Source organism: Myotis myotis, unplaced genomic scaffold (genome assembly GCF_014108235.1).
Source record: "Myotis myotis isolate mMyoMyo1 unplaced genomic scaffold, mMyoMyo1.p scaffold_m19_p_5, whole genome shotgun sequence".
In the NCBI taxonomy this organism is placed as follows: Eukaryota; Metazoa; Chordata; class Mammalia; order Chiroptera; family Vespertilionidae; genus Myotis; species Myotis myotis.
In genome coordinates, this window is record NW_023416357.1 from 59675522 (window position 1) to 59701876 (window position 26355).

The window sequence follows — 26355 nt, forward strand, 5'->3', positions numbered from 1 at the left end:
CAGAATCTGATTGGAAGCAAACTGAATCTGAACTAAAGATTCCAGTACAAGTTCCCTGTGTGGGTTTCTGTCCTATATAATAAAAGCCTAATATGCAAATTGACCGAACAGCAGAATGGCCGGTGGAACAACCAGTCACTATGATATGCACTCACCACCAGGGGGAAGATGCTCAACGTAGGAGCTGCCCCCAGCCCTCAGGCCCAAGGCCAGCCAAGGCGGGTGCCAGTGGGGGCCCTCCAATCGCCCCACTGGTGGCCCCACAGATAGGCCCTGATCAACGGCCAGGCCTAGGGACCCTACCTGTGCACAGATTTCAGGCACCAGGCCTCTAGTTCATATATAATAAATGAAAGTTTTCATAGATGTATTTCACCTGAAAAGCAATAAGTAATCAAATATCAAATCATAGTAGCTCTTCAGAAGGAAATTAATTACATTGATAAAATATTTTATTTCATTGGTGTTTCAGATTCTTATTGATTATCTCATCTTCATCGTTTTCCCACTTGAGCTAACTTCCTCTTATCTATTAATAAAGTGAGAAGATTAACTTTCTTTTAGGTCTTCATTTTGCAATAGTTTGCCTTGATTTTTCTGTATCGACCAACCATTAACTTTTAATTCAAATATGCATCTAGAGATCAAAGCTAAATGCTAAGCAAGAGGTTAGATTCTAAATGAACCTTACTCTCACAAAAATGTGAACTGCCCTGAATTAAAATTTCAGAAAGCATTGTGCCCAAATACCAGCATTCATCATACATTTGGTGTATGAGTCGCCGTATATGGATCAGCACAGCAAACCTGAAAAGAGAGTCTAACTCCAAGGTGAAATTTGCTTTTTCTTTCAATAAACAAGACTTAATATTACACCAGAATATAGAACTTGGTTCTGTGTTGACTCAGTAAACTGAAAAATCAGTTCATGAGCCTCTCTGAATTGGCATCTAAGTAGGTTATCATCACAAAGATTAAGTGTGGGTGAAGGAAATAATGAGGTGTATTGATTCCTATATAAGAAGATATTCTTGCTTCAAGTCAGAAGTCAAGTTTTACGTAATGTGTGTGCGCCTCTGTGTGTGCCCATCCACTACTTATCTCCTCGTGCGTTTCGATTTTCCCTCTTCTACTATTACATTCTTTAGAGAAGTTTTTGTCTCCAGTGTTTCATCTTCATCTTTATGTCTGTGCAGGGAAGCTGAGACAGAGGACAGTATAGAAGATGGTTCTGTCAAATGGTGTCAGAAAGCTACAAGGGCAAGGCACATGGTTGTCCCCCAAATTCCACCTCCCCCCACCCACAATGATCAGAGGATTATTGTCTGCTTTCACACACACCCTTCAGGCTGTCTTTTTTTTTTTTTCCTTCTCTCTTCTGCAAGGCAGCCCATGTGGAAAAGGAGGGAAGTGATCCCCACACCTGCTTGCAAAACACCAACAATAATGACAAAAAACTCCAGTAGGCCCAGATTTGTGTTATTTCTCTGAGCTTAATGATAGAGATTAAAATTATAATATTTAGCCCTAACCGGTTTGGCTCAGTGGATAGACCGTTGGCCTGCGGACTCAAGGGTCCCAGGTTCGATTCCAGTCAAGGGCATGTACGTTGGCTGCGGGCACATCCCCAGTAGGGAGTATGCAGGAGGCAGCTGATCTATGTTTCTCTCTCATCGATGTTTCTAACTCTCTATCCCTCTCCCTTCTTTCTCTGTAAAAAATCAATAAAATATATTTAAAAAAATATAATATTTAATAATATTTGAGCTAAAACGATCCCATAGGTATTTAACTTATCCAAAGCTGCACAGTAAGAAGCACACCTGAATCTCAAACCCCAGTCTTTGGGACTGTGATTCACCTCTTACTCCCCTGAGGCACACATTGGTCTGCCAAGGGATGTTTTCAACCTCAACATCAACTTGGTACAACTTCTTAGAGAACTGTTTTACTTAATATTAAGTAAGTTTCAGTATGCTTTGTGTTATAGCAAACAAGTTATGTTACAGAGAACACAGATTCCTTATGAGTATTTAAGGCAGAATAACACATGTTGAGGGCTCAGGTTGTCCTGGGCTTTGTCACCAGGCGGCCCAGGAGGATGCTGTCATTCTTTTCTCCTATTTTATTTTGCTGGGGAGGAGAACCTCAAAAGAGTTTACAAAGCCTAAGTCAGAAGATCTTTGAATCTCTTAAACTCTGAAATCCAAACGCTTACAACATAATTTTCTCTTTCAAATGATGCAGAACAATAGACTAGTTCCGTAAAAAATACCTGAGTGCTTCTGATTGCAGTAGTAACATAGATCCCAAGGCCCCACCCCCTACGCCTCCCCTGAACTCCTCCTGTGGCCCCAAAGTATTTCTAGCAGAACCCTTGGCTCCCTGTGTCAGTGTGAGAACCACAGATAGAGGCTTATTGTTACTGTTGCCTTGAACTGATGATATACTGTGTGATTTAGTGATGAATAGTTCACACATCCTCCCTCATCTTCATCCCCGCCCCCCCATTATAATAGTTTCTACCAGAAAATATGGAGCACTTTACAACCATATGTTTTGCAAAGCCATTTTTTTAAGAACACATTTTGGTATAGAAGAGGAACTGCCTATAATTTGCAAGTCGGTTGCCACCCATTAGCTGAACCCAAAATAAAGATGAACATTTAATGACAGGCTTGCGAGGTTTCAGCTAGGCAGCATTTTGATTTCTGGCTCTCTGTCCTTCTCATGCACATTTGTCACAGCTCATTTGGTAGCATGAAGGATTGAGCCTTCTTGGCACTGCCGTCTCATTTTTCTTTTCATTGTGACAAATTGTTGCTGAATTTTAAAGCACAATAGTATCTCCAAAGCGTGTATTCTGTCCTAAAGTGAACTGAGCACTGCAATTTGCCTCATTAGTGCCGTTGTACTCAGCAACCTGAAATGGACAGATGCTGATTGATAAGCCCACCGGCGGGATAATGCTCCTGTTCGTACTCACGGGTCCTGTATTTGAGAGCTGTGTCCTCAGGCAGGCCTGGCTGGCCCCAAAGGCAAAAGCATCCCCCACGTCCTGCCAACTGGCAGCCACATGGCACCTTCGCAGGCCTCAGCAGGCAGATGGAAATGGCAGCCGCACAGCATTTTAAGGCTGCTCTTCCAGGAACCAGGTGGTGACCCTGGGTCCAACTGAAAGTGTGGTTTTTACAAAGTGCGCCCCTGTCTCCTGTGTCCTGGACTGAGATGGTGACGATTGAAATGGACATATGTCATGAAGGAAGACATAGTGAAACACCGAGTAGCTAAGTAGATACCAAAGCTGAGAAAGTACTGGAGGTAACACTCAACACTCCTTTGTTGGCTGAAGATATTGTAAACAGTGGGCTGCAGAGTATAAAACCCTACACTGTTGCCTCTCTCCTGGTATACATTTTAGATCTCACCCTGGCTAGTGTGGCTCAGTTTGTTGAGCATCATCCCATGCACCAAAAGGTACTGGTTCAATTCCTGGTCTGGGCAAATGCCCAGGTTTCAGGCTCAATCCCCAGTAGGAGGCTTACAGGAGGCTGCTGATCTCTCTCTCTCTCTCTCTCTCTCTCTCTCTCTCTCTCTCTCTCTCTCTCTCTCTCTCTCTCTCTCCTCCCTCCCTCCCCTCCCCTCCTCTTCCTCCTCTCTCTCTAAAAAAATCAGCAAGACCATATTTAAAAAGAAAGAATCTGAATGTACTGAATCTTTGAAATGACTTCTCTAACCAGTGATGTATAACTAGTTTTTAAGGTAGCACATGATAATTTAATGGGATAATAGCCTAAATTTAATACCTGGTCTTTCTGACTTGTATAGATTTAAACAGGCAGATTTGGTAGATAGGAAAATAAGTATAAATGGGTAGATATTGCAACACCAAGTAATCAATACTGTAAAAAGAAGTTCTACTTGTAAAGGTTAACTCTTTTAAAGACTAGGAAGTCAGTGGTAAGGGTCTCTTAGTGTTTCCTAATGTATAGAGGTGTGCCTGGCAGAGTCAGTGTCCAGAGAATGAATGAATGACTCTCTTTGGCCTAGAGTTGCTTTGATGGGAATTATTGGTTTTGGTTTTGTTTGTGGTTTTTTGGTGTGTTTTTGTTTGTTTGTTTTGTTTTTTTGGTTTGAGTGATATGCTCATTGTTTTGTTGGGTGGTTTCTTTGCCTGTTTATGGAGAATTCAACGTATGCTTCTTGTTTGGGCAGCACTTTGACATGCCTCATGATATTGCTGCCTCTGAAGACGGGACTGTGTACGTTGGAGACGCTCACACCAACACCGTGTGGAAGTTCGTCACAACTGAGAGTACGGTTTTTACAATATTATGGTGCATATTTTCCCCTCAGTTTTATTGCTTAAAAAAACATGTGAAAAAAATGCATTTCTTTCTCTTTTTATTGATAGGAGTGGGAAATCAAGGTATAAGTGGTAGTTGCTAAAATACCTGCTTGGTATTCATTTCAGGAATTAAATTGAATTTTTTAAGTGGAAAGAAACTTTTTTTTGCTGGCAGTTATCCCCTCATTTCCACAAATATTCCACAGGAAATTCTTGATGCCTGAAGTAATGTCTGCTACACTGAAAGCCAGTGTTAATTCCAGCTCCTCTCCAGAGGGAGGGAGATGGCTTTGGCAAGGCAGATGGGCTGACTAGTTTCCACACAGGCATCACTTCCCAAGTGACTCTTCAGCTCTCCGCGGCTGCCGAGCACCTAGGAATGCCAGCATCAGTGTCAGACACACGTCATTCCAAACAGGAGGCGCTCTGCGTTTTCCCGTTAGCTTCAGCTTACTCAAAATCCTGCACTGCTGTTTTCATGTAGCTCAAAGTATGTATGGGACAGAGGGTTTTCTATGAGGATCAAGCAAAGTAGGATGGAGCCGGGGGTTCTGATTGCAATTTGGACTTTATTTCTAATTCTTAGAAAGCATACTAACCTAGCCTCTGATATCAGCCTAAGAAAACATAAGCTTTCTAAATTAAAGAGCACGGGATGCTTAGTAAGCCACTAACCTCAGTGTCCAGAAATCCTTTTAAAATATGGCAGGGTCTAAACAGTAGGAGAAGATGGAATTGGGGAGAAGAACTGAGAAGGATAAGCTTGTGGTATCAGAGCTGCAGCAGGCAGTTTTAGACAGAGAAATAGGAGGGAAACATGGACTTGATGGAGATAGGAAATGCTAACTAAAACAGGGGAAAATGCAAATTATAACAAGGGGAAAAACAAGTTATAACAAAGAAATTAGGTACCATACAGGTCTTGGACCCCAAGTAGGTTTGATAACTGCTGTCTTCAGAATTATCCTTTGGGTCACCTTTGCTGGTTCTGTAATAAAGCCCCAGTTAGGGCTGAGTGCACAGAGGTGCCCAGGACTGCTCCCCGCTAGCAGTCGCTTCCCATCCCCCTTGCAAGTGCGGCTGCCACCACCTGCCTCCTCAAGAGGAACCAGAAGGTGTGGGCAGACAGGAAAGCAAAGAGAGATGGATAATTCCCAATTGCGTGTCTGAGCCCAGGTTTTTCAGAATAAAGAAATGAATGAATACCTTTTAAAGTGGAAAAGACTTTCAGAAACCTAGCCAATATCTTCACTCGGCAGGTAGGAATATGCTACTTGAACTCATTAAGATTCCAGTTTAGGCTCTTCATACCATCCCCATGGTTAGTACTCAACAGAGATGTATATCTGAGTCACTGGGGGAGGGTTTTTCAAAATACACATGATCGCACCCCACTTGAGATCAAGAGAAAGAAGAGGAATGATAGTGCGTGCATTTTAGAAAGGCTTCCCAGGTGATATTGATGTATCTCCTGATTGACAAGCACTGCAGGATCGCTTTCAGCTTCGAAACAGAAAAGTTCTCTGCATAGTCCAGAATGTAACCAAATAACAAACCAGGAAAATAGTACCTTTGGGACAATACGACTTCATCCAGGGCCAAACGAGTGTTTTTGTATCTGCATGCTAGTGTTTAACTGGTCACATCCATATACGTCAGCTAGAAGACTGATGGACATGGCAGGACTAGCTACCTCCGAGATGTCACATGAAAACAGAACGACTTGCTATTTCAGAAATCAAAAAGGAAAATCTCATTTTAAATGTGAAGACCTTAGAAATATTATTTCAACTTCCCCTAGGAGAGTTTATCCAGGATTCCTAGACCTGGCACCTAATTAGTGATTGGCACTAAACTTTTCTAATATGATAATGAATTTGATGAATTAAGGAAATATTTTCTACTGAGTAAAATTAATATCGAAATTAAGTTTTCCAGTGTTCTTTTTGGGGATTATGATGCTCTGTCTCTTTGCTGTGTTACAGAAATGGAACATCGGTCAGTTAAGAAGGCTGGCATTGAGGTCCAGGAAACCAAAGGTTGGTCAGGTTCCTCTTTGACTGTGAATCCCAAGGCTATTTGTGTTGAATTATTTTATGGCTCTTGATTGCACTTAAAATATTATCAAGCTAAAAATAGAATCTGTTAAATTATCAATAATCTTCTGTGTCTTGAACCTTTAAACCTACACATTGACATCGCTTTTTCTAATAAATGGAGTAGTAATAATAAGTTCAAATTCACTCATTTCAGGTGATGAAAAGTGATTAAGAAATATGTTTTTAAAAATGGGCCAGAAACATTCAGGGAGGAAAAAAATAAGTTAGTAACTTACAAGTATGTTAACCTCAGATAAGCAGAAAAATACTGTTCAATGTACTGGAAAAGGCCTTTTCCTACGGGGCTCTAACCTAGAGGAGTGGAAAATACCCTTTGGTGAGTTAATATTGTAAGAGCCTGAGAAGATTAGCTGCTCCCCAAGTTTCTATCTTAGTAAAATTTAGCCCCCCCAGCATTTACTGAAGGCCATCTATGTGTAAGTCACTGTAATAGGTTTTAGGGAAATGAAACTGTGCCTGACTTTAAGAGACTTACACCCTATAAGGAGTGTGTGTGCATGTTTGTGTGTGCGTGTGTGTACATACATATACATATATACAGATAAGCATAACATTGGTATATATTATCAAGAATGGGTAGATACGATTAAGCTTCTGGTAAGCAACCACTTGGTTCGTATGGAATCCCTGTCAAGTTATTTTCTCTCTTGCGTAGAATCAGTTTATATTTGTGCATTGTCTGCTATCTACAGGGTTTAGGCATCATTGTGTATAGTTAAGAACTCACTAGAGATGCTCCTAATGTTTAAGTAGTAAAATGATTCCATTATTAGTTGCTTTACAAATGCCTCACATAGATATTCAGACTTAACCCTAGGTTTACTTGTTTTCCTTTCTCATGAAAGCAGGTGGAAAGAGATGAAAAGAAGCAAGAACCAAGAGGGAGTGTAGGGAGTTTATGTAGGCAGATAAGAAAATATAGCCGGCTCAAGGTTGAAAGGGGTAAGATAATATTATAAAATAAATAAGTAGCAATTGTTTGGCATTTGTAGTGATTCTACCTATGTGACACTACTGAGTGGCATTCATACCATACACATATAATGCTGAAGTTCCCAGGACCCTGTTTTTTTATCACTATATATAGAATTATTGATAAGTTCTGTTTGCTCTGGAATAAAGATATGTTGGGAATGATTTTAATAATAGCTATCATCTATGGAGCACAAACAATGGGCTATACAGAATTATCAAGTTTAATCCTTACACCAACAATGTGATCATTTCAATATCTCCATTTTAAATATTAGGAAGTGAAGATAAGAATTACTACTATGATAGTAAGTGGCAAAACTAGGTTTTGACTAAAGTCTGTTTGGCACCAAAGCCTGGGCTCTTAACCACTAGTTCTGTACCACTGAGGAGAGATGAATACCACCAATTGACTCACCATAAATTCTTCCAAGAACTATAGGTTAGAGAGGGTTGTAGATTACTCTGAATCCTCTGGTATTTCACAGTGGCCTCAAACCTTCTCTGTTTAAATAGATCACACACACACACACACACACACACACACACACACACACACACGATCATACTGGTTGGCCTGTTGAGAACAGCCCTGTAGTTCATTTTGTCTCTCCTCAGTGCGCCCACTGAGTCATTGGTGGGAAAACCTCCCAGTCCGTGGCAGAATGCAGCAGTTCAAATAGTAAATTTTATTGAAGTGTCTTGTCATGACAGGCTCATTTTAATAGTTAGGAATATCCAAACTCAAATGAAGTTGTTCTTTTCTTTTTTGAACCAATATGATATTTATTAAACCTTTTTTTTAAAAAAAATATTACTTTCTTACTTCAAAAAGGAATATAAATCATGCTAGATCTCCAGAGTTTGTCTTTTACCAAAATCCGGAAGCTAAACTTAAACCACTCCTTACAAAAGAGAGGGAGAAACACCATCCCAAACTTACTAGACTTGTTCATACATGTTAATTGTAAATTTCCAAATTCGAGTCACCTTTGATGACACTCATCCCAACGGTGGATGTTCACATAGCAGAGTTTCCAAACCAGTGTTGTGTTCTCAGGGAGTTGCGGGGATAAAAGTATTTGTGATGATAGGAAACTCAGGAAAGGAATTTAAATTTTCAACTAAAGTTACCACGGATAAAAGAGATATGCCAACATCCCACCAAGAGCATAGCCTTTACCCCTCCTCCAATTCACAATAAAAGAGGATGACACTCAATGCCCCAGAAGGGGTGAGGAATTTCAGAAGTGCAATGAATGTATCTTATATTTTAGCAAGTTTATTGCCTCATTCTCAGCACACTTTCTACGAATGCTAAACTGATTATTTTAGGCTGTCACTTACTTTTTCCATAATGTAGCCCTGTCCTAGTCTTGCCTTATGAAAGAACCTAGATATGAGCTGATAGTGTAGGTGTAGGTGTAGGTACTCATACTTAATGATGGGTAGAAATTCCTAAGTAATTTCTCTGTTTATAGTCACCTTCAAAAAGAAATAAACCTTTCTTCCAAGACAACAAATTCTTGATTGCCATCCTATAACTTTGGCCTATATTTTTTTTTAAATCCTGTTGTCTGTTTTATGTATTTTCCTGCTTCAATATAGAATAAGCTTGAATATTGAACATCTTGTATACCTCTTCTACAGTAATACGAAGGCAAAACAGTGGTTAGGAAGAGTACAAGTCACATTTATATTCCTCGTGGAAACTGAGACTTAGAAAGGTTAAATTTGAACCATCTAGATTTATGAACCAATCCCTTTCCTTCTATCCACTGAAGTTTCGAGAGCCACTTCATTTGACAAAAGAAAAGAAATAATGGTCTCCTCTTAACCATAGTGCAGGGAAGGAAATGAGGACTATGACAGGCCATCTGTAAGACAGTGATAATAATAGTGTCTTCTCATAGGCTTGGTGTGATGATTAAATGAGAACCATGCCTGATACAGCTTTAAGTGCTCAATGGGTATCAATGAGACACAAAGGAGGCTGGCTCAGGACACTGAAGCAAAAGGCTGGGACCTGCCATTGGTGTATTTCATAACTTGTGTTTACAGTGTCTTAAGAAATTTGAGAAATGCTTCCTTGGAAAAGTGTCCAGTTATCTACCAAGCTGTGTCTACATATAGTAAACGTTAACCAAAGATTTTCCTGACAATGTTAAACCTCCTATCCCTGACATTTTATCAAAATGTCCATACAGCCATATGATTCATTCTGTATCATAGGTTAGAAGGGCATCACAAGAAATTGAAGTTCCTAAAACTGTGGGCATTTTGGCAAGCATGGTTATAGCTTCTAGACTTCGCACAGTAGGGTTTTTATACCAACACACATCTGTGCCTCTTGAGGGCAAGTGTCTCAAGGCTCATGTCACGTTTAAATCACATTATTAAGATCCCTGCATCAGTTTACCGAGTGTTATTGTATCAGTGTCCCAAATAGTACTTTAGGTCTGATGTCTACCTAAAACCTGCCAATATCACAGAATAATTGTATGTTCTTTTCGTCAACCTCAAAAGGATATGCAGTGCATATGTGTGCACTTACAGTTTGCTGGGAACTGTAAAAAAGACCCTGAAAAGGACACACCTCCTCTTCCCAGGTTTTAATCCTAGAATAAATGTGTGCATACAATGTACAAATAATTCATTGAACATGAAGGAGATTTGTAAAGATACAAGGACACAAAATCTTATTAAGCAACTTCTTTATGGTAACATTTGTACCCAGCGGCTTTACAAAGGAGGTATATTACATCACAGTTTCACAGATGAGGTCCCGAAGGCCCAGATCATTTAAGTAACTTGCCCAAAGGTACGCAGCTAGTTGCACAGGCACCAGGGATCAGAGGCCGGATCCTCTTGACTCCAGCCTGCACACCAGTTCCATCCCTTACACCATGGTGCCTGTTCATTTTATCTTTGAAAAGATGCAAAAGGGGGTTATATTTTTTGTGTGGAATTACAGCTAAGAGGAAATAAAACATAGAACAACAACAAAACAATTCAAAGGTGAAAAACCATTCGGCGGTTACTAATCACAATACATGCTGCCAGCTTCATAGATTCAGACATTGAAGCATGAACCCGCGTGCACTGGACTCAGCAAGTTCTTTGCGAGCAGTTGTTGATTTGCCTGGGTAGGGGCAGTGGGAGGGTTTTGGAATCTTTGGGTCAGTTGAATATTGTGAACTCTTCTCTCCCTGAAGAATCCCAGGCAGTTGTTGAAACCAAAATGGAGAACAAACCCGCCTCCTCAGAATTGCAGAAGATGAAAGAGAAAGAGAAACTGATCAAAGAGCCAGTCTCCAGAGTGCCTGTTGTTCTCATTACCACCCTTCTGGTTATTCCGGTGGCGGTCCTGCTGGCCATTGCCATGTTTATTCGGTGGAAAAAATCAAGGGCCTTTGGAGGCAAGTAAAATGAGCCCCTTGAACTTGGAGCCTACTTTTGAAAGTGTTTGGCCTTATTATTCTCAAAGTTCCATTGTGATTTTTTTCCAGTGGTTTTTTTTTTTTCTTAAAGTGTTCTCTGCCTTTTTTGATGTTACTGTCTATGTTCCAAATATTGTCTATAGTTAGTATCACAGTAGAAAATGTATCTGGAGCCTCAGAAATTTGGATATTTGGATGGTTAGGTTAAAATGTAACTTTTAATATTGCTTTTTAGCAACTGGCTTATGCCAAATTGATGTCTCCCTGTAGCTAAGTGCAGTCAGGGTAAATGAGCTGCAGGGACAGGACAGAGGAGAGCCCTGCTGTTCGAAACAGGCTCAGTTCTGAAAGTAGCGGGGCCAGTTGCTTGGGAGTTGTATTGCTCCCCACCCGCTGGTCCTGGCTCTTGCTCTTCTCTCCTTGACCTTGGGCAAGTCACTTAATCTCTCTGGGCCACGGTTTCCTCATTTGTAAAGTTGGAATAAAAGACTTACTCCAGTTGTATGAGAATTAAATGAAATAATGTACAGAAAGCATTTATCTCAGTACCTGGTACTAGTAAGTGCTTATTAAGGAATGATCATGGGTAATAAAGTAATAAAAGTCATAAGTCAAAAAAGATACTTGTCTTAAACCTCAGCTATCTCAGGAAACCAACTATTTCTATAACAAACCATCTGGTAGTTTTTAAATAGTCATAAAATAGGCCATCAGTCCACCTTTCCTGACCATACGAGGCAGGTTCTAAAACTGGAGTCAGCATTTTATCAAATTATTATCATAATACAGAACCCAGGAGCTGAGTTCCTTTTAGGACATCCACACAAACAAACAATGCAGCCTGTGATTCTCATGTCTCAGAAGTAGTCCCTTGGCTGGGTCCCAGGCCTAAGGCAAGAATCTACAGCTCCGTCTGCGAAGGAGTCCATGGATCAGGGTGGGAGACAGCATTTGATCAAGAGACAGCATCTGACTCTATTCCAGGCCAGAGCGGCCATGGCAGGAATTCAGTGCCCACAGCAAAGCCCTGACACAGAAACAAAACACAGAGGATTCAATTTAGTAGGTGGCGAAAGGGAGTCTTTCTAGGACTTTCTTTTACTTTTCATAGGCAATCGGTAAAGCCCTGCACAAAAACAGTTAACTCTTCCCAAAAAACACTTCTGTTGAGCCTCTGTTATGGGTAGGGAACTCGGTCAGCAGGGGCAAAGATAAAGAAACTTAGTCGTTGTGTTCATGGAGCTAGGTGGTAGCTTCAAAAGAACAAGAATGTGGCTAAGTGTACTTGTTTATTGGCATATCCCCAGGACAAATAACAGTTCCTGGCACTAGGCTTCAATACATACTTGTTGGAAGAAATAAGTGGAGGTTACAGACTAGATGACACACAAAAGAGAGATGACATTTAAAAAAAAGATGACACATAAAATTGATTAGCAAGGTGGTAAGTGCAGTGATCATTACCAGGAGTACCGGGTGCATGTGGGGACTGGGCAGGTAGAGTACTGTTGGTAAGCAAACTACACTGGATGAAGGAATGCCAGAGAGTGAAGAAAGTGGCCTCCCCTGCCACAGCAGGGAATGCTGAGTCCGCACACGCGTGTGGGGAAGGCAGACACCCAGGTCGAACCACAGGAAATGACTATTGTGCAATCACATTTTCTATAGGAAAATTGCAGTTTTAATTGCACATTTAATTCTAAAAGGAAACCAACGCCACATTTTCTCAACATTTGTCTTGATAGATCTTATCCACTCTGTGAGGGGTTTAGAAACCCTCATAAAGGACCCCCTATTCATTCAGCATACCCTTGTTGAGTATCAGCTCCATATCAGACACTGTAGTAGGCTCAGGGGGTGGAAAACCAGCTAAGGGCTGTCCTGCACCCTTGTAAAACTTACAGTCCAATGTGTTGGCTTTCTAACAATCTTACTAGATTCTTCTTCCATTCTTCCCTATTCCCTTCCCCACCCACTATGCTTCCTCTCCTCTGTTATCTGCCTGCTAGCTTTCTTTACAATGCTGCCTCCATTCCTGGCTAGAGATTTCATAGGAGAGCCACAAGCCCCGCTTCCCTGGCACAGCTCTTAAGGAGGTGGAAGCCAAGGTACAGAGTGCAGGGAGGTACAGAGAAACAGAAAAATGAAGTCCAGCTGGCATTCTGCTTCCCCAGAAAGAAAGGAAGTTGATCTTTCATAGAGATGGGCAGCCCCATGGGGAACACTTGGGTCACCTCATATGATTGAAAATGCTCAGGGTTCCAGGTCCTTTGCTTTTCATATAAAGGGGAAATGATGTACATGGGTCCCACGCTTTCTCAGGCAGGGCGTGTACTGTTCTTCAAGAAAAGACTAAAGCCTAAGACAAATATTTCTAAATTGTAATAATGAAAACTTCCCAATTTTTACAAACTCCTGGCAATTTAATTTTGTCCCCATGGAAAGTAATATTTATTGAGCACTTATTGTATACTTACCAAGCACTGTTCTACGTACATTACGTGCAAGGTGCCTCTAATCTTTACAGGTGGGTAGAGAGTGTCATTGATCCCTCTTTCCTCAGAGGAGAAAACTGAAGCTCAGAGAAGTAGTTTATTGAGATTGCACAGCCTGTGAGAGAGCAGGCAGGCATCGAACCCAGCTGTGGCCCTCTGTGCATCACAATACTGTATTACCTTTTTCCCTTTGGAATTGCATACAGGTCAGAGCCAGACCTTGTTAATTATTTATGAATTCCTGAATTTATACTGAAAGTTGAGCCCATGGATTGAGGAGGGTGATCAGGGCTCCTTTTGAAATGTGCCATCTTTTTCTAGCAGATTCTGAACATAAACTCGAGTCAAGTTCAGGAAGAGTGCTGGGAAAACTTAGAGGTATGCCCGTGACCTTTTAAAATCCTTCACGTTTGGTTCAAAGTCAGCAAGCTCATGTCTTTTAAAGAGCAACGAGATAATTTGTATTTCCTCTCTGGAAATGAGACCCCTGTGCAGCATAGCATCCCCCAGCATCGAACCGGAATGCAAACCAGAGTGTGTGGCTCTGGCAGTGAATTTCCCAGTCTTGTTTTCCACCTTGCCATTCTGTATTATCTAATGATCCCTTGCCTTTTATCAGACTTCGTCTTCAGTAAATTTTCTGTCACTTCTGTGGGCACGTCAGTGCCTGTCATCTGAAGATGACCTTTTCATAAACTCACTGAGATGGAGAGCTGCTTGTGGGATGCCAGTTCCCCAGAGCCCAGAAAGTGCAGGAGGTGAAAAGTGAATCTGAAACAATCCTGCAGAAACACATGGCCCCGGGGAGCTTTGTTTTTTCCTTCTGTATTTCAATAAATGTGTGTAGTACCCATCTGACTTTGTAGGATACGTGTCTCTGTATGTCAGTCTTTTTTTGTTTCTCTTTTGCTGATATCTGCCCTTCCCCATCCCCAACTTCCAACTGTACCATGTAAGACTATACAAAGAAACTGAGAGTCATTTGTGTGACCTTCATCTCAATTCTGTGTTATTTGCTTTCTTCAGGGAAGGGAAGTGGAGGCTTAAACCTTGGAAATTTCTTTGCGAGCCGTAAAGGCTACAGTCGCAAAGGGTTTGACCGCCTAAGCACCGAGGGCAGTGACCAAGAGAAAGATGAAGATGACGGGAGTGAATCGGAAGAGGAGTATTCAGCACCACTGCCCCCACCCGCCCCTCCCTCCTCCTGAGCGCCCGGCTTTGGTCTGGTTGAGGAGATGTACCAGGAATGCCAGATTCTTTTCCCTTTAGCACGTTAGAGTTTTGTGTGTTTAATTGTAAACTGTACAAGTCTGTGTGGGACTGTACACATTTTATTTACTTCATTTGGGTTTAGTTGGCCTCTGTTTCTAGTTGAGGAGTTTCCTACACGTACATAACAGTGCCATGGTCTTTATATATGGGCATAGACTAGAGAAACAGTCCTCTTCTTCCATCACACTACTAATTTATGATGGAAGGCTTGCTCATTTACATTTCTGAGACTTTTCTGTAGATGTAAATAAGCCCACTCTGCTTGAACACAGTATTTTCCCAATAGCGCTTCCATTGCCAATGTCTTTCTTTGGTGCCTTTCCTGTTCAGCATTCTCAGCCTGATGACAAAGCTGCTAAATCTCCTATTTTTTTAAAATCACTAGCATTATATTGCAACAAGGGAAAGAAAAAAGTCTCTATTTAAATTCTTTTTTTAAATTTTCTTCTTCAGTTGGTGTGTTTTGGGGATGTCTTATTTTTAGATGGCTCCACTGTTAGAACACTATTTTCAGAATCTGAATGTAACTTGTGTAATAAAGTGTTTTCAGAGCATTAGCTGTCAGAGTGTATTTTGCAATGTTTGCATATTTCAGAGTTTTTGTATACAACTTGTGTATAAATTACACAAGCCACAGATACCGTGAAACCTTCTCAATGTCTTCAGCCCAAAGAAATGTTGTATTAAAATTAAAAAGATATTTTGTTATGTAGCCAATATAAACTAAAAACCAGCCTAACTGTTTACATACATGTGGAAAACCAGGCTCTCTTTTACAATTCAAAGAGAGCTTTTGCCTGTTTACCTATCAGAAAGTCAATACTTTAATAAAAGGTGATCAGCGCTAAGAGGAAAACTGCATCTCAAATTACATAGGCACATGAATCCATCAGTGTAGGTTACTAATAGTTTTCTTTAAAAAAGAAATTTACTCAAATTCCCATGTATTCGTAGTAATATTCCTCTGTTAAAGTGACTACAAATTAATTTTAAAAACATGTTTTTCATGTTCCAACAATGCAATTTAGTAAAAAGCTGATGGTTGTTCTTTTCAGAATAATCAGACTCTTGAACTTGTTAATTCAGGCATTATAGTAGTTGGGATATTAGTGATTTAATTGACTGGACAGTGATTTTCAACCGTTTTCATCTTACGGTACACATAAGTTAATTACTAAAATTACGTGGCATAACAAAAAATATACGTTTTGCCCATCTGACAAAAAGGTATAATTTTTATTCATTCACACCAGACAGCTATTGTGTTGGCTATCATCAGTTTTTTATTTGGCAATCTGAGGGAAAAGGCTCCCCTGAGTCAGGAGCCTGGTATTGCATGTTTTAAAAACGCTTGCGTCACACCGGTGGAACACTGGTTGAAAATTGCTGGACTAGACTAATCATGAAGACAATTCACACTACTTTGTAAAATATATAATAACTTTCACCTATATTCTATAGAAAAACTAACTTAACATAGATTTATTTTTCTTCATAATTGACACCAAAGAGGATCTGATTGAAATTATCACTTGCCAAATGTTTACTTCCCCTTACTAAAATTTAACTTGGGTGCCTTCCCCAAGTAAACACTTCCTTTTTTTTTTAATTCCTGTGATCTTCCTTCTCAAAAGAACACATTTGTCCTCGCTGACCGCTCACTTATGCCCTTTACCACATCAGTAGTAATTACAGTGATGAATTTCTAATTCTGTCCTTTCGCCTTCATTAGCGGGCATTCTTCTGTGAAAGCCTGAGAGACTTGCCGACTCTCAGCCCAAGCAGCATCTACTCAACAGCATAAAATGTTCCCCTCATTTTATTTGTAACCAATGTAGCATGCTCCCCAAACTCATGGAACAAATATGGTCAAATACCGGTTATTTTCCCAGCTAATTGCTCAAGTCTTTACCTTTCTTATTGGCAAAAAGTCCATTACCAGCCTTTCAACGGTAGGCTTCCCCACCTTTCCTTCTCTTGGAGTTGCCAAAAAAATTCCAGGTCACAGAAGGTGAATATGGGGCATGGAATCAGCAGGTTTGCAGACACCACAAACGCGTATTCTAGTTGTCTGTCCACCCTGCAGTTGCACTTGCTGCCTCTCTTTATGACTGTTGAAGATTGTTCTGGAAACTACCCCAAGAAAGCTGTTGCTCCCCTGCTGCCTGGAGAGTGCCTCAGTCCAGATCGCCCTCCCAGAGCCCTGTCCTTGGCGTCTGAGGGCCAAAGTGTTTAGTGCTGAGCACGTAGGTCACACACAGCCACCTTCTTGAGGGCTGATCCCCATACCTGTGCCTCAAAGACACAGAACCATCACCTGCCTTCCTATAATCCACCCTGGAGATCAGGAGTTTTTCCTCTTAAACCCTCAAATCTCAGAGTTTCATTAGCCCTTCTTCTTCTTCCTCCCTCCTCCCTCCTCCCTCCTCCCGTTCCCACTCCCCCTCCTCCTCTTCCTGAATACATCAGATCTACCCTGGACAAAATTTTAAGTACACAATATGGTATTGATACCTTAGGCACACCATTGTATGGCAGATTTCTAGAACTTACTCATCTTGCATAACAAACTTTATACCTGTTGAATAGCAACCCCCCCCCTCCATTTTCCCTCCTCCTTTTGTAAGTGAAATCATGTTGAATTTGTCCTGTGAATGGCTTACTTCACTTAGCATAATGTACTTCAGGTTCATTTATATTGTCTTATATGGCAGGATTTTATTCTTTTTTAAAGGCTGAATAGTATTCCATTATATGTTTACTAGAGGCCTAGTGCATGAATTTGTGCACAGATGGGGGGGCCTGCCGGCCCAACCCCAATCGGGGCACATCAGGGCCAGACGTGTTGGGAGGAGGAGATGGCAGGAGGTTGGCCAGCCAGCCCACTCTGATCAGGGCCCAGTCAGGGCCAGACCCGCTGGGAGAAGGGGCGAAGGGCAATTGGCTAGCAGGCCCCACCCCTGATTGGGGTGGGAGGGCCAAGTGGGGGTGGAGCCAACCATGGGGAGGGGCAGTGGGCTGGCCGGCCCCACCCCTGAATGGGATTGGGGGGCTGATCAGGGCTCAGCAGCTGGGGGAGGGGCTGTGGGAGGTTGGCCAGCCAGCCCTACCCCCGATTGGGGGGGGGGCGATTGGGGGAAGAGCTTGCTGGGGGGAAGGACTGCGGGTCAATCGGGGTGGTGGGGGCTCATTGGGGGTGGGGCCGGCAAGGGGGAGGGGCTGCAGGAGGTTGGCCAATAGGCTCCGCCCCCTATTGGGGTTGGGAGGGCTGATCAGGAGCAGTGCCGGCCATAGGGGCTGCAGGCTGATCAGGGTGGGGCTGGCGGGGGGGTTGGGGGGAAGGGCTGCAGGGGAGTTGGCTGGGTGGCCCCACCCCACCCCCATCAGGCCAGTTTGCTGGCCGCAGAGGGAGTCATAGTGACCGGTCATTCTGGCCATTATGGCATCCTGGTTGCTGGCTTTTTATATATATAGATACCACATTTTCTTTATCCCTTTATCAGCCAAGGGACATTTATTTTGTTTCCACTTCTTGGCTGTAATGAATAGTCCATCAGCCCTTCCTGAACAGAGATTGGGGCTGGCTGTTAGCCCTCCGTCCCTTTCTAAGAGTGTCCATGTTGAGTCTTAAGTGTTCAAATAGTCCTAGCCAGGGAAGTTTCCTTCCATGATTCAAAGGTGATTTCTGACCTGTTTGTCATTAGTAAGCACTTCTGAATATCTAACAAGCAAAAAATTCGAAGCCCTGGGGAAACAGTGCTGAAAGGCAATATCCCAGCTTTACTGGAATTTACATTCTAGTGGTGTGTACATTTTTTTCTTTATTTTTTTTTGTCTTAGAGAAAAACAAATGCAATCCCTGAGTGGGTACCCCATAACATACATTAATGAACTTTTTAAAAAAATATTTTTTATTGATTTTAGAGTGGAAAGGAGAGAGAAATAGAAACATCAGTGATGAGAGAGAATCGTTGATTGGCTGCCTCCTGCACGCCCGAAACTTGGATTCGAGCCTGAAACCTGAGTATGTGCTCTGACCAGGAATCAAACTGTGACCTCCTTTCATAAGTTGATGCTCAACCACTGAGTCACACTAGCTGGGCCATTAATGGACTTTTTAAAATGATGTCCCACGAAAGGAATTGACTAGTTTAGTTATACTAATCCCAATGCCTCTTTATGTTGATTTAGTTTCTGACATTTTGATTTTTTAGTTAATTTTCTCTTGTATTTTTATATTTACAAGATGTCATACAATTCACAGAAATCTTTAAGAGTTTCACATTTTTGGAGCCTTGTTCTGAGTCTAGTGTGGTCTCCATTAAAAGGAAAGTGGTCCTTTCTTTAAAAAACAAACAAACAAAAAAAACCCCCACAGTTCTCACATCTGTAATCAAATATATCGCCAAATAATCCAATAAAAATTAAATTAAAAGGCAAAGGATTCATTCAACAGATATTGATTGAGCTTCATGGTGTGCAAATACTAAGATTTTGAAAAGGCATAGTCTTGCCCTCCAAGGTTTATAATCTAGTGAGAGCTCTAATAAGCCTGTAAATGATAGCAGTATAAAGCATAAGAGGAGCACATGGAAAATGCTATCAAACCTCTGATTGACAAGCACGAGTTTTCATGGAGAAGGTGATATCTGAGTAAGGGATAGGAAGGCCAAGGGACAACACTGGTCATATTAGGGGATTAGCAACAGGGTATGAGTTCAGGGTAGTTTAGAGGAGCAGTGGTAGATAGGCTTGATAGCCAGGTTGGTGCAGCAAAATATTTCTAAACCATGAGGAGAAATTTGGATTTAACTGCATCTGACATATTTGCTATTTACAGGGTGTCCCCCCAAAATGTACACACACTTTGAATTAATTCCAATGGGTTAAATCTCAAAAGAAACATCAATTGAGCTATCAGCTGTTAAAATGTACATCTGTATCTATATCTGTATATCTACTAAGGGCCCCGTGCACAAATTTGTATACCTTGAAAGGAACTGTGGGCCACGAAGCTGCAGTGGGCACAGGGGTGGGTCTCAGCCCATCCTCCGCACCCCTGCCCAACCCCTCCCACCACGGCACACATCCGCTGATGGCACGGAATGACTGGGGCCAGTGCCAGCAGCGGGTGGGAGCGGTGGCGGCTGGCCCCAATTGCCTCTCAGGAGCAGGGGGAGGTGGAGAAGCCCTGAGAGGCAATCAGGGCCGGCAGCCGCCACTCACACCACTGATGGCGCTGAGCAATCGGGACCAGCACCAGGCTCCAGTGCCGGCAGCGGGTGCGAGCAGGGAGAGTGCTGGCAGCAGGTGCAAGCACCCAGCAGGACCATGGTGCGTGGGAGCAAAGAATTCTCAGTAACCACTAGAGGCTCGCCCCATGACAGTGACCGGCGCCCTGCCATGGTCTGGTGCCCCCCCTCACCTGCTCCACCATCCCGCCATGGCCAATGCCTGCCATATTCTGTGCAACCCCCTAGTGGTCAGCGCACATCAGAGTGACTGGTTGTTTGGTCATTCCGCCATTTGGTCTGTTTGCATATCTATTGGGAGGGTTTGGTTCTGATATTTGGAATAAGCTGCCTGGTGAGTATTATATTGCACCCCTGGCCCGGTGTACTAATTTGTGCACCAGTGGACCAGTGGGGTCCCTCGGCCTGGCCTGAAGGATCAGGCCAAAACTGGCTCTCCAACATCCCCTGAAGGGTCCCGGATTGCAAGAGGGTGCAGGCCAGGCCAAGGGACCCACCGGTGCACAATGGGGGCCGGGGGGGACGCAGGAGGTTGGCCAGCCGGGGAGGGACCGTGGGAGGAGTCCAAGGCATGTCCAGCCCATCTCACTCAGTCCAGATCGGCTGAACCCCAGCAGCAAGCTAACCTACTGGTTGGAGAGTTTCCCCCCAGTGGTCAGTGCATGTCATAGCAACTGGTTGACCAGTTGACTGTCTGCCCCCTGGTGGTCAGTGCATGTAATAGAAAGCAGTTGAGCAGCCTTAGCATACCATTAGCATATTACGCTTTAATTGAACAGCTGACCAGATGACCGGACACTTAGCATATTGGGCTTTTATTATATAGGATATCTATATCTATTTATTTGTATATAGTTATAGATACATAGATATATAGGGGTTGGCAAGAGTATGGTTATAGTTGTAATACAAATAAAATAATACAGTAATTAATAAATAATAGAAGAATAAACTGTTCCGTGTATTCACAACTGTAAATCTACTTTTGCCTAGTAAAAGTTTTAAAAAGTCATTTATCGAACAAGACAGAAAATAAATTATACTTTTAATGTATGGACTAACTTAAAGTAGTCCAGATTGTTAGGAAATACGGTATTATTCTTTAGATATATTGGATTAAAGACCTTTATCAGATATTTGATTTTCAAATGTTTTACCCCAGCATGTGGGTTATCTTTTGATTCTCTCAACCTTGTTTTTCAAAGGAAAGTTTTTCATTTTTGATGAAGTAAGTTTATTCTATTTACCAACAGCCATAAGATTCACAGAAATCTTTAAGAATTTCAGTGAGGCCCTGAACTTTCTGTTGCAATTTATAACAGAGGTGAACACCAAGGAGACTTCATTACCCAGAAGCTTGCTTACCTCTCAGGATCATCTCACCCCTAACAAACCCCCCACCACCTGCACTCCAAGAAGAACACATATTAAATTTCCTTCTGAAATGGCCATGCCCTTACTGCCCTCCTTGCTTCTAAACATGTTTCCAGCTGCCTAGACAGAATTCCCCAATCAAAACACTAATCTCATTGAGTTGTATTTGTGTAAAATGAAAGAGAGAGAGAGAGAGAGAGAGAGAGATTTATTGGCTCACTTACTCATAAAAATTCTAGAGTAAAAAGGAGCAAGGGACACAAAGGATAATGTCAGTTCTCTCCCAAAGCCGTTTTCCTCCACGTTGGTTTCATTCTCTAAAATGTTCTATGTGATATGAAAGATGCCTTTGGTAGGTGTCTGCAAATTTGGGATTCCCTACTTCTCTACACATCTATATCAAACCCCCCAAAGGATTCAGACACATAGGAACAACTGTTCTCTTTTTCAGAAATGACAGTGGATTTGCAAAGATTTACCCACTAGCCCATCTTGCAGTTCACTCCCTCAGTAGTGAGGTAAGTTTTCCTTGGACCTTCTAAGAAAAATTTCCCTCACATGCATCACATGGTCATTTCTGAACTAATCCTTAGTGACAGGAATGGGATTATTTTAGACTACTCAGATCTATGCAGGAAGTTTGGGTGGGATTAACTTTTCCTCAATTTCATGGCTCCACAAGAGAAGTGCTTGACTTGTAAACAAAATTTGGATAGGAAGGACAGATAGAAGAAAATGGTTGCTGAGTAGGCAACCAGCAATCCATTACAGGCTGGCTACAGTCCCTGTTTTGAGAATAAAATTCATTTATCAATAGATACCTGCTAAGCTCCCAAACCTCAAATAACTCACTATCTAGAGGAGAAAGAAAGCATAAATTCATTGTGTTAAGTTCAGTATTAGAAGCAGAGCCAGGCACCTGACAAAGTTTGGATGAAGGATCATTGAAGGTAAATGTTAAAGTCCAAGGAGGCATTAGATAGAAAAAAAATTAGAAGTTGTTGGAACAGGAAATTTCTCTTTGCATAGCTCTCTAATAGTTAGCTTTTTAATCACCCAAAGCCTTTCTGAAAACCAAATATTGCATAGTTTTCTCAATACGTGGTTGATACTCTTCCAATAAGAATATAATTCCAGAGTAACAACACGAATCTAATAAAAGTTCCAAAAAGCAAAGGTTCTGTGTGACAGTTGAAAGTATACTCTGAAACAAAGGCTGAATATATCACATTAGTATCTTAGTTACTGGGCTAACAAAAGCCTGAATTCCAGATCCAAGTTTAGAAAGCATTTTACTGTTACTTTCACATTTGTATACGTAAATATTTAAACTTTCTTTTCCATAAAATACTGTTTCATTATTTAGATAGAATACCTACCTATGTGCGGTATAAGTAACTAAGTAGATGATAGATCAATAGATGACTGACTGGTTAGACAAACTGACTGTCATAGCAGGAAGGAGTGGAAAAGAGATGGAGGGAAGGAGAGATGAAAGAGCCATCCACATCATGGATTCCTCATAAAAATTTCTTCAGGGTAGTTATTACCAGTGCAGGGTATGGCTGACATCTGGTGGTAAAACTCAGTAAAAAATGTGTGTGGATTTGTGCCCTCATTAAAGAGGTACTATTCAGTGAATTATGGCTCTGTTTTCAAGAAGAGTAATTTAAAATGCTTCTAGTCATGCAATTTTTATGTCTGCATCATGCCAAGCATCCGGACATTTGAAAATATCTGGAATGTCAGGTCTCACACAGATACTGACAGTATCTATATCTTCTTTGCTAAAAGTCAGTATTCTCTAACCAGAGACCAAAAAATCATGAAATTGTTTGGCTGTTTTTTACACGAGCACTTAAAGAGGCAAAAATAACATGTCATTCAAAATCATTTGCATATTTTGTTAATCTAGTGCCATTTTAAGAAATAAGGGTATATTAAAATTAGGTTCAGCTTTTTTAAAAATATATTTTATTGATTTTTTACAGAAAGGAAGAAAGAGGGATAGAGAGTCAGAAACATCGACGAGAGAGAAACATCGATCAGCTGCCTCCTGTACACCCCCTACTGGGGATGGGCCTGCAACCAAGGTACATGCCCTTGACTGGAATCAAACCTGGGATCCTTCAGTCCGCAGGCCAATGCTCTATCCACTGAGCCAAACCGGTTAGGGCAGGTTCAGCTTTTTTTAAAAAAAAGAAAGAAAAGTTCGGTGAGTACTGTTGGACAGAATGGAGGTGGAACTCAGTGAGCAGCCCAGCGGCAACCACCATGTGCAAGTGAATCTCTGTCCACGTGGGGCAGGTGGGTATCCTGACTATCATGCCTGCTGGGAACTGTATGGTCTTGAACATGGAAATCAGCCAGATGGTCAAATGCAGAGGGGAGAGATGTGAAGGTAGCTATGGGAAGAGTTGAATTTGTGTGAGGGAAGAACAGAAAACATTGGGCTTTCTGGTTCTTTCCTGCCCTCAATGACTACTGTCTTCTCCAATTACACATGACCTTCCAGTCATTGACCATAGTGGTAATAAAACTCTACCACTAGAGCCAAACACAGCTTCCTCCTTAGAGAGAACTGAAAAGGCATATTGCTTCAGCAAAGCCCTGTATCCCAATGACCTAGATAATTTAGGTATCTTAGTAAAATTATGTACAATGTTAAGACTTTTAGATACATTGACAGGAATTCAAAGGAAAGTTCATAACTAAAGGTTAATAACTCCAACTTTGTGAGGTGGAATAAAAGAAAGATGTTCCAAAAATTCCTGATTCTTATTCTGGAAAAAAGAAATTCTCCTCTCTGCAGTTTTCAAATTGCAAATCGAGGTTAAAATAGAAAAGTGATATTGGAACAACCTCAGAAATTCTATATAAATTGCATTGGATTGTGAATTACTTAGCAAAGCCAAAGTACTACGTGATTGCAAAATAATAAGTTACTAATGTTTTGACTCTTTCAGTTTCCACTGACAAATGAGAACGAGACTCCTGAAAACTTGCCTGCATTATTTGTAGTCCCTTAAACGTGGTGTTAGCATCAGCTAAATCCATCAAACCGGGGGAAGGGGAGGAATGCTCTGCTGCCATCATTCATAAAGCTGGGAAACCTGCTTCAGCATCTGTTTGCTCTGCCAGGTAATATAAATAATGCCCTAGATTATGTTTAATCAATCACCGGACGCTCTGGATCGCTGCCTCAGCAAGGAGGAACAAGAAGTGTGGCAGGTCAACGGCAAGTGCAGATCTCTGCAGCAGAGAATGCCTTGGCCGCTCCAAAGGGACACAGATTAATTCAAGTTTTATTTTGGTAAGTCTGAATTGTGCATAAATGAATGCTGATTTCCCATCTCCTCAACTCCAGACTTTTATATCCAAATGTCTACTCCACCGATCTACTTGAATGTATAAAAAAAATCTCAAAAATCAACATGTTCGAAACTAAACTCTTTTCTTCAAACCTGCTCCTACTAGTCTTCCTCCTCTCAGCATCAATTCCATCCTTCCAGTTAAGTAAGCCTAAAAAGTTTAGTCATGGTAAAAGACCTGTACTCAGAAAACTACAGGACATTGAAAAGATATAGAAGCCCTGACCGGTTTGGCTCAGTGGATAGAGCGTCAGCCTGCGGACCGAAAGGTCCCAGGTTCGATTCCAGTCAAGGGCATGTACCTTGGTTGCGGGCACATCCCCAGTAAAGGGTGTGCAGGAGGCAGCTGATGGATGTTTCTCTCTCATCAATGTTTCTAACTCTCTATCCCTCTCCCTTCCTCTCGGTAAAAAATCAATAAAATATATTTTTTTTTAAAAAAGAGATAGAGGAAGACATAAACAAATGGAAGAATACAGTAGGTCCTCGGGTTACATTGAAGATCCGTTTCTAGTTTCTAGGCGCGATGTAAAGCAATTTTCACTGTAAGTCAGAACCCACCTACATAAGCACCTACATCACTCACATGGAGCACATACACAGCAGTAATGAAGTGAAACAGTAAAAAAAAGATTAAAAGAAAGATAACAATTCCTGACCTTTACTTGTGGTAAATAAATAATAAAAAACATAAAGCATATATGTACATACATTGAAATGACAGAACTTTTTTTTATATATAAATAAATGGGAAATGGCGACATAACCACAAAACAACATACGTCGAGTCTGACGTAACCCAAGGACTGTCTGTATATGTGTTCATGGATTGATAGAATCAACATCATTAAAATGTCCATACTACCCAAAGCAATGTATAGATTCAATGCAATCTCCATTAAAATACCAATGGCAAGTTTCACAGTCCTAGAACAAACTCTCCAAAATTTCATATAGAATAAAAAAAGGCCCCAAATAGCTGCAGCAATCCCGAGAAAGAACAAAGTTGGAGGGATCATAGTAATAGATATCAAGCTATATTACAAAGCCGCTGTTCTCAAAACTGCCTAGTACTGGCACAAGAACAGACATATGGATCAATGGAAAAAATCAGAGAACCCAGAAATCAACCCAAGCCATTATGCTCAATTAATATTTGACGAAGGAGGCAAGAGCATACAATGGAGTCAAGACAGTCTCTTCAATAAATGGTGTTGAGAAAATTGGACAGATACATTTTTAAAAATGAAACTAGAACACCAACTTATACCATACATTAAAAATAAACTCAAAATGGATAAAGGACTTAAGAGTGAGACGGGAAACCATAAAAATCTTAGAAGAATCCATAGGCAGCAAAATATCAGACATATGTCGTAGCAATATCTTTATTGATACAGGTCCTAGAACAATGAAACAAATGGGACTACATTAAAATAAAAAGCTTCTGCACAGCAAAAGAAACCATTAACAAAACAACAAGAAATCCCACTGCATGGGAGAACATATTTGCCAATGTTATCTCCCATAAGGGTTTAATCTCCAAAATTTACAGGGAACTCATACAACTTAACAACAACAACAACAAAAAAAATAGATCAACAATCCAATCAAAAAATGGGCAAAGGTCCTAAATAGACACTTTTTGAAAGAGGAGATACAGAAGGCCAACAGACATACACACACATGCTCAAAGTCACTAATCATCCGA

At 41.3% G+C, this 26355-nt stretch overlaps 1 protein-coding gene across 16 annotated transcripts in view; it reads left to right on the forward strand.

Moving 5' to 3' along the window:
- PAM (peptidylglycine alpha-amidating monooxygenase) overlaps nucleotides 1–21791 on the forward strand; it is a 275521-nt gene extending 253730 nt beyond the window's left edge. For 3 of the 16 annotated variants that reach the window (XM_036307891.1, XM_036307899.1, XM_036307890.1), the window contains 5 exons: nucleotides 4216–4315; nucleotides 6334–6387; nucleotides 10656–10859; nucleotides 13697–13753; nucleotides 14402–14583. In XM_036307891.1, the coding sequence (XP_036163784.1) occupies nucleotides 4216–4315; nucleotides 6334–6387; nucleotides 10656–10859; nucleotides 13697–13753; nucleotides 14402–14583 (597 nt within the window). Of the gene's footprint in view, nucleotides 1–4215; nucleotides 4338–6333; nucleotides 6388–10655; nucleotides 10860–13696; nucleotides 13754–14401; nucleotides 15205–21724 lie in introns of those variants that run through there. The other 13 variants (XM_036307893.1, XM_036307900.1, XM_036307896.1 and 10 more) reach the window with 9 other exon arrangements.
- The last annotated feature ends 4564 nt before the right edge of the window (nucleotides 21792–26355 follow it).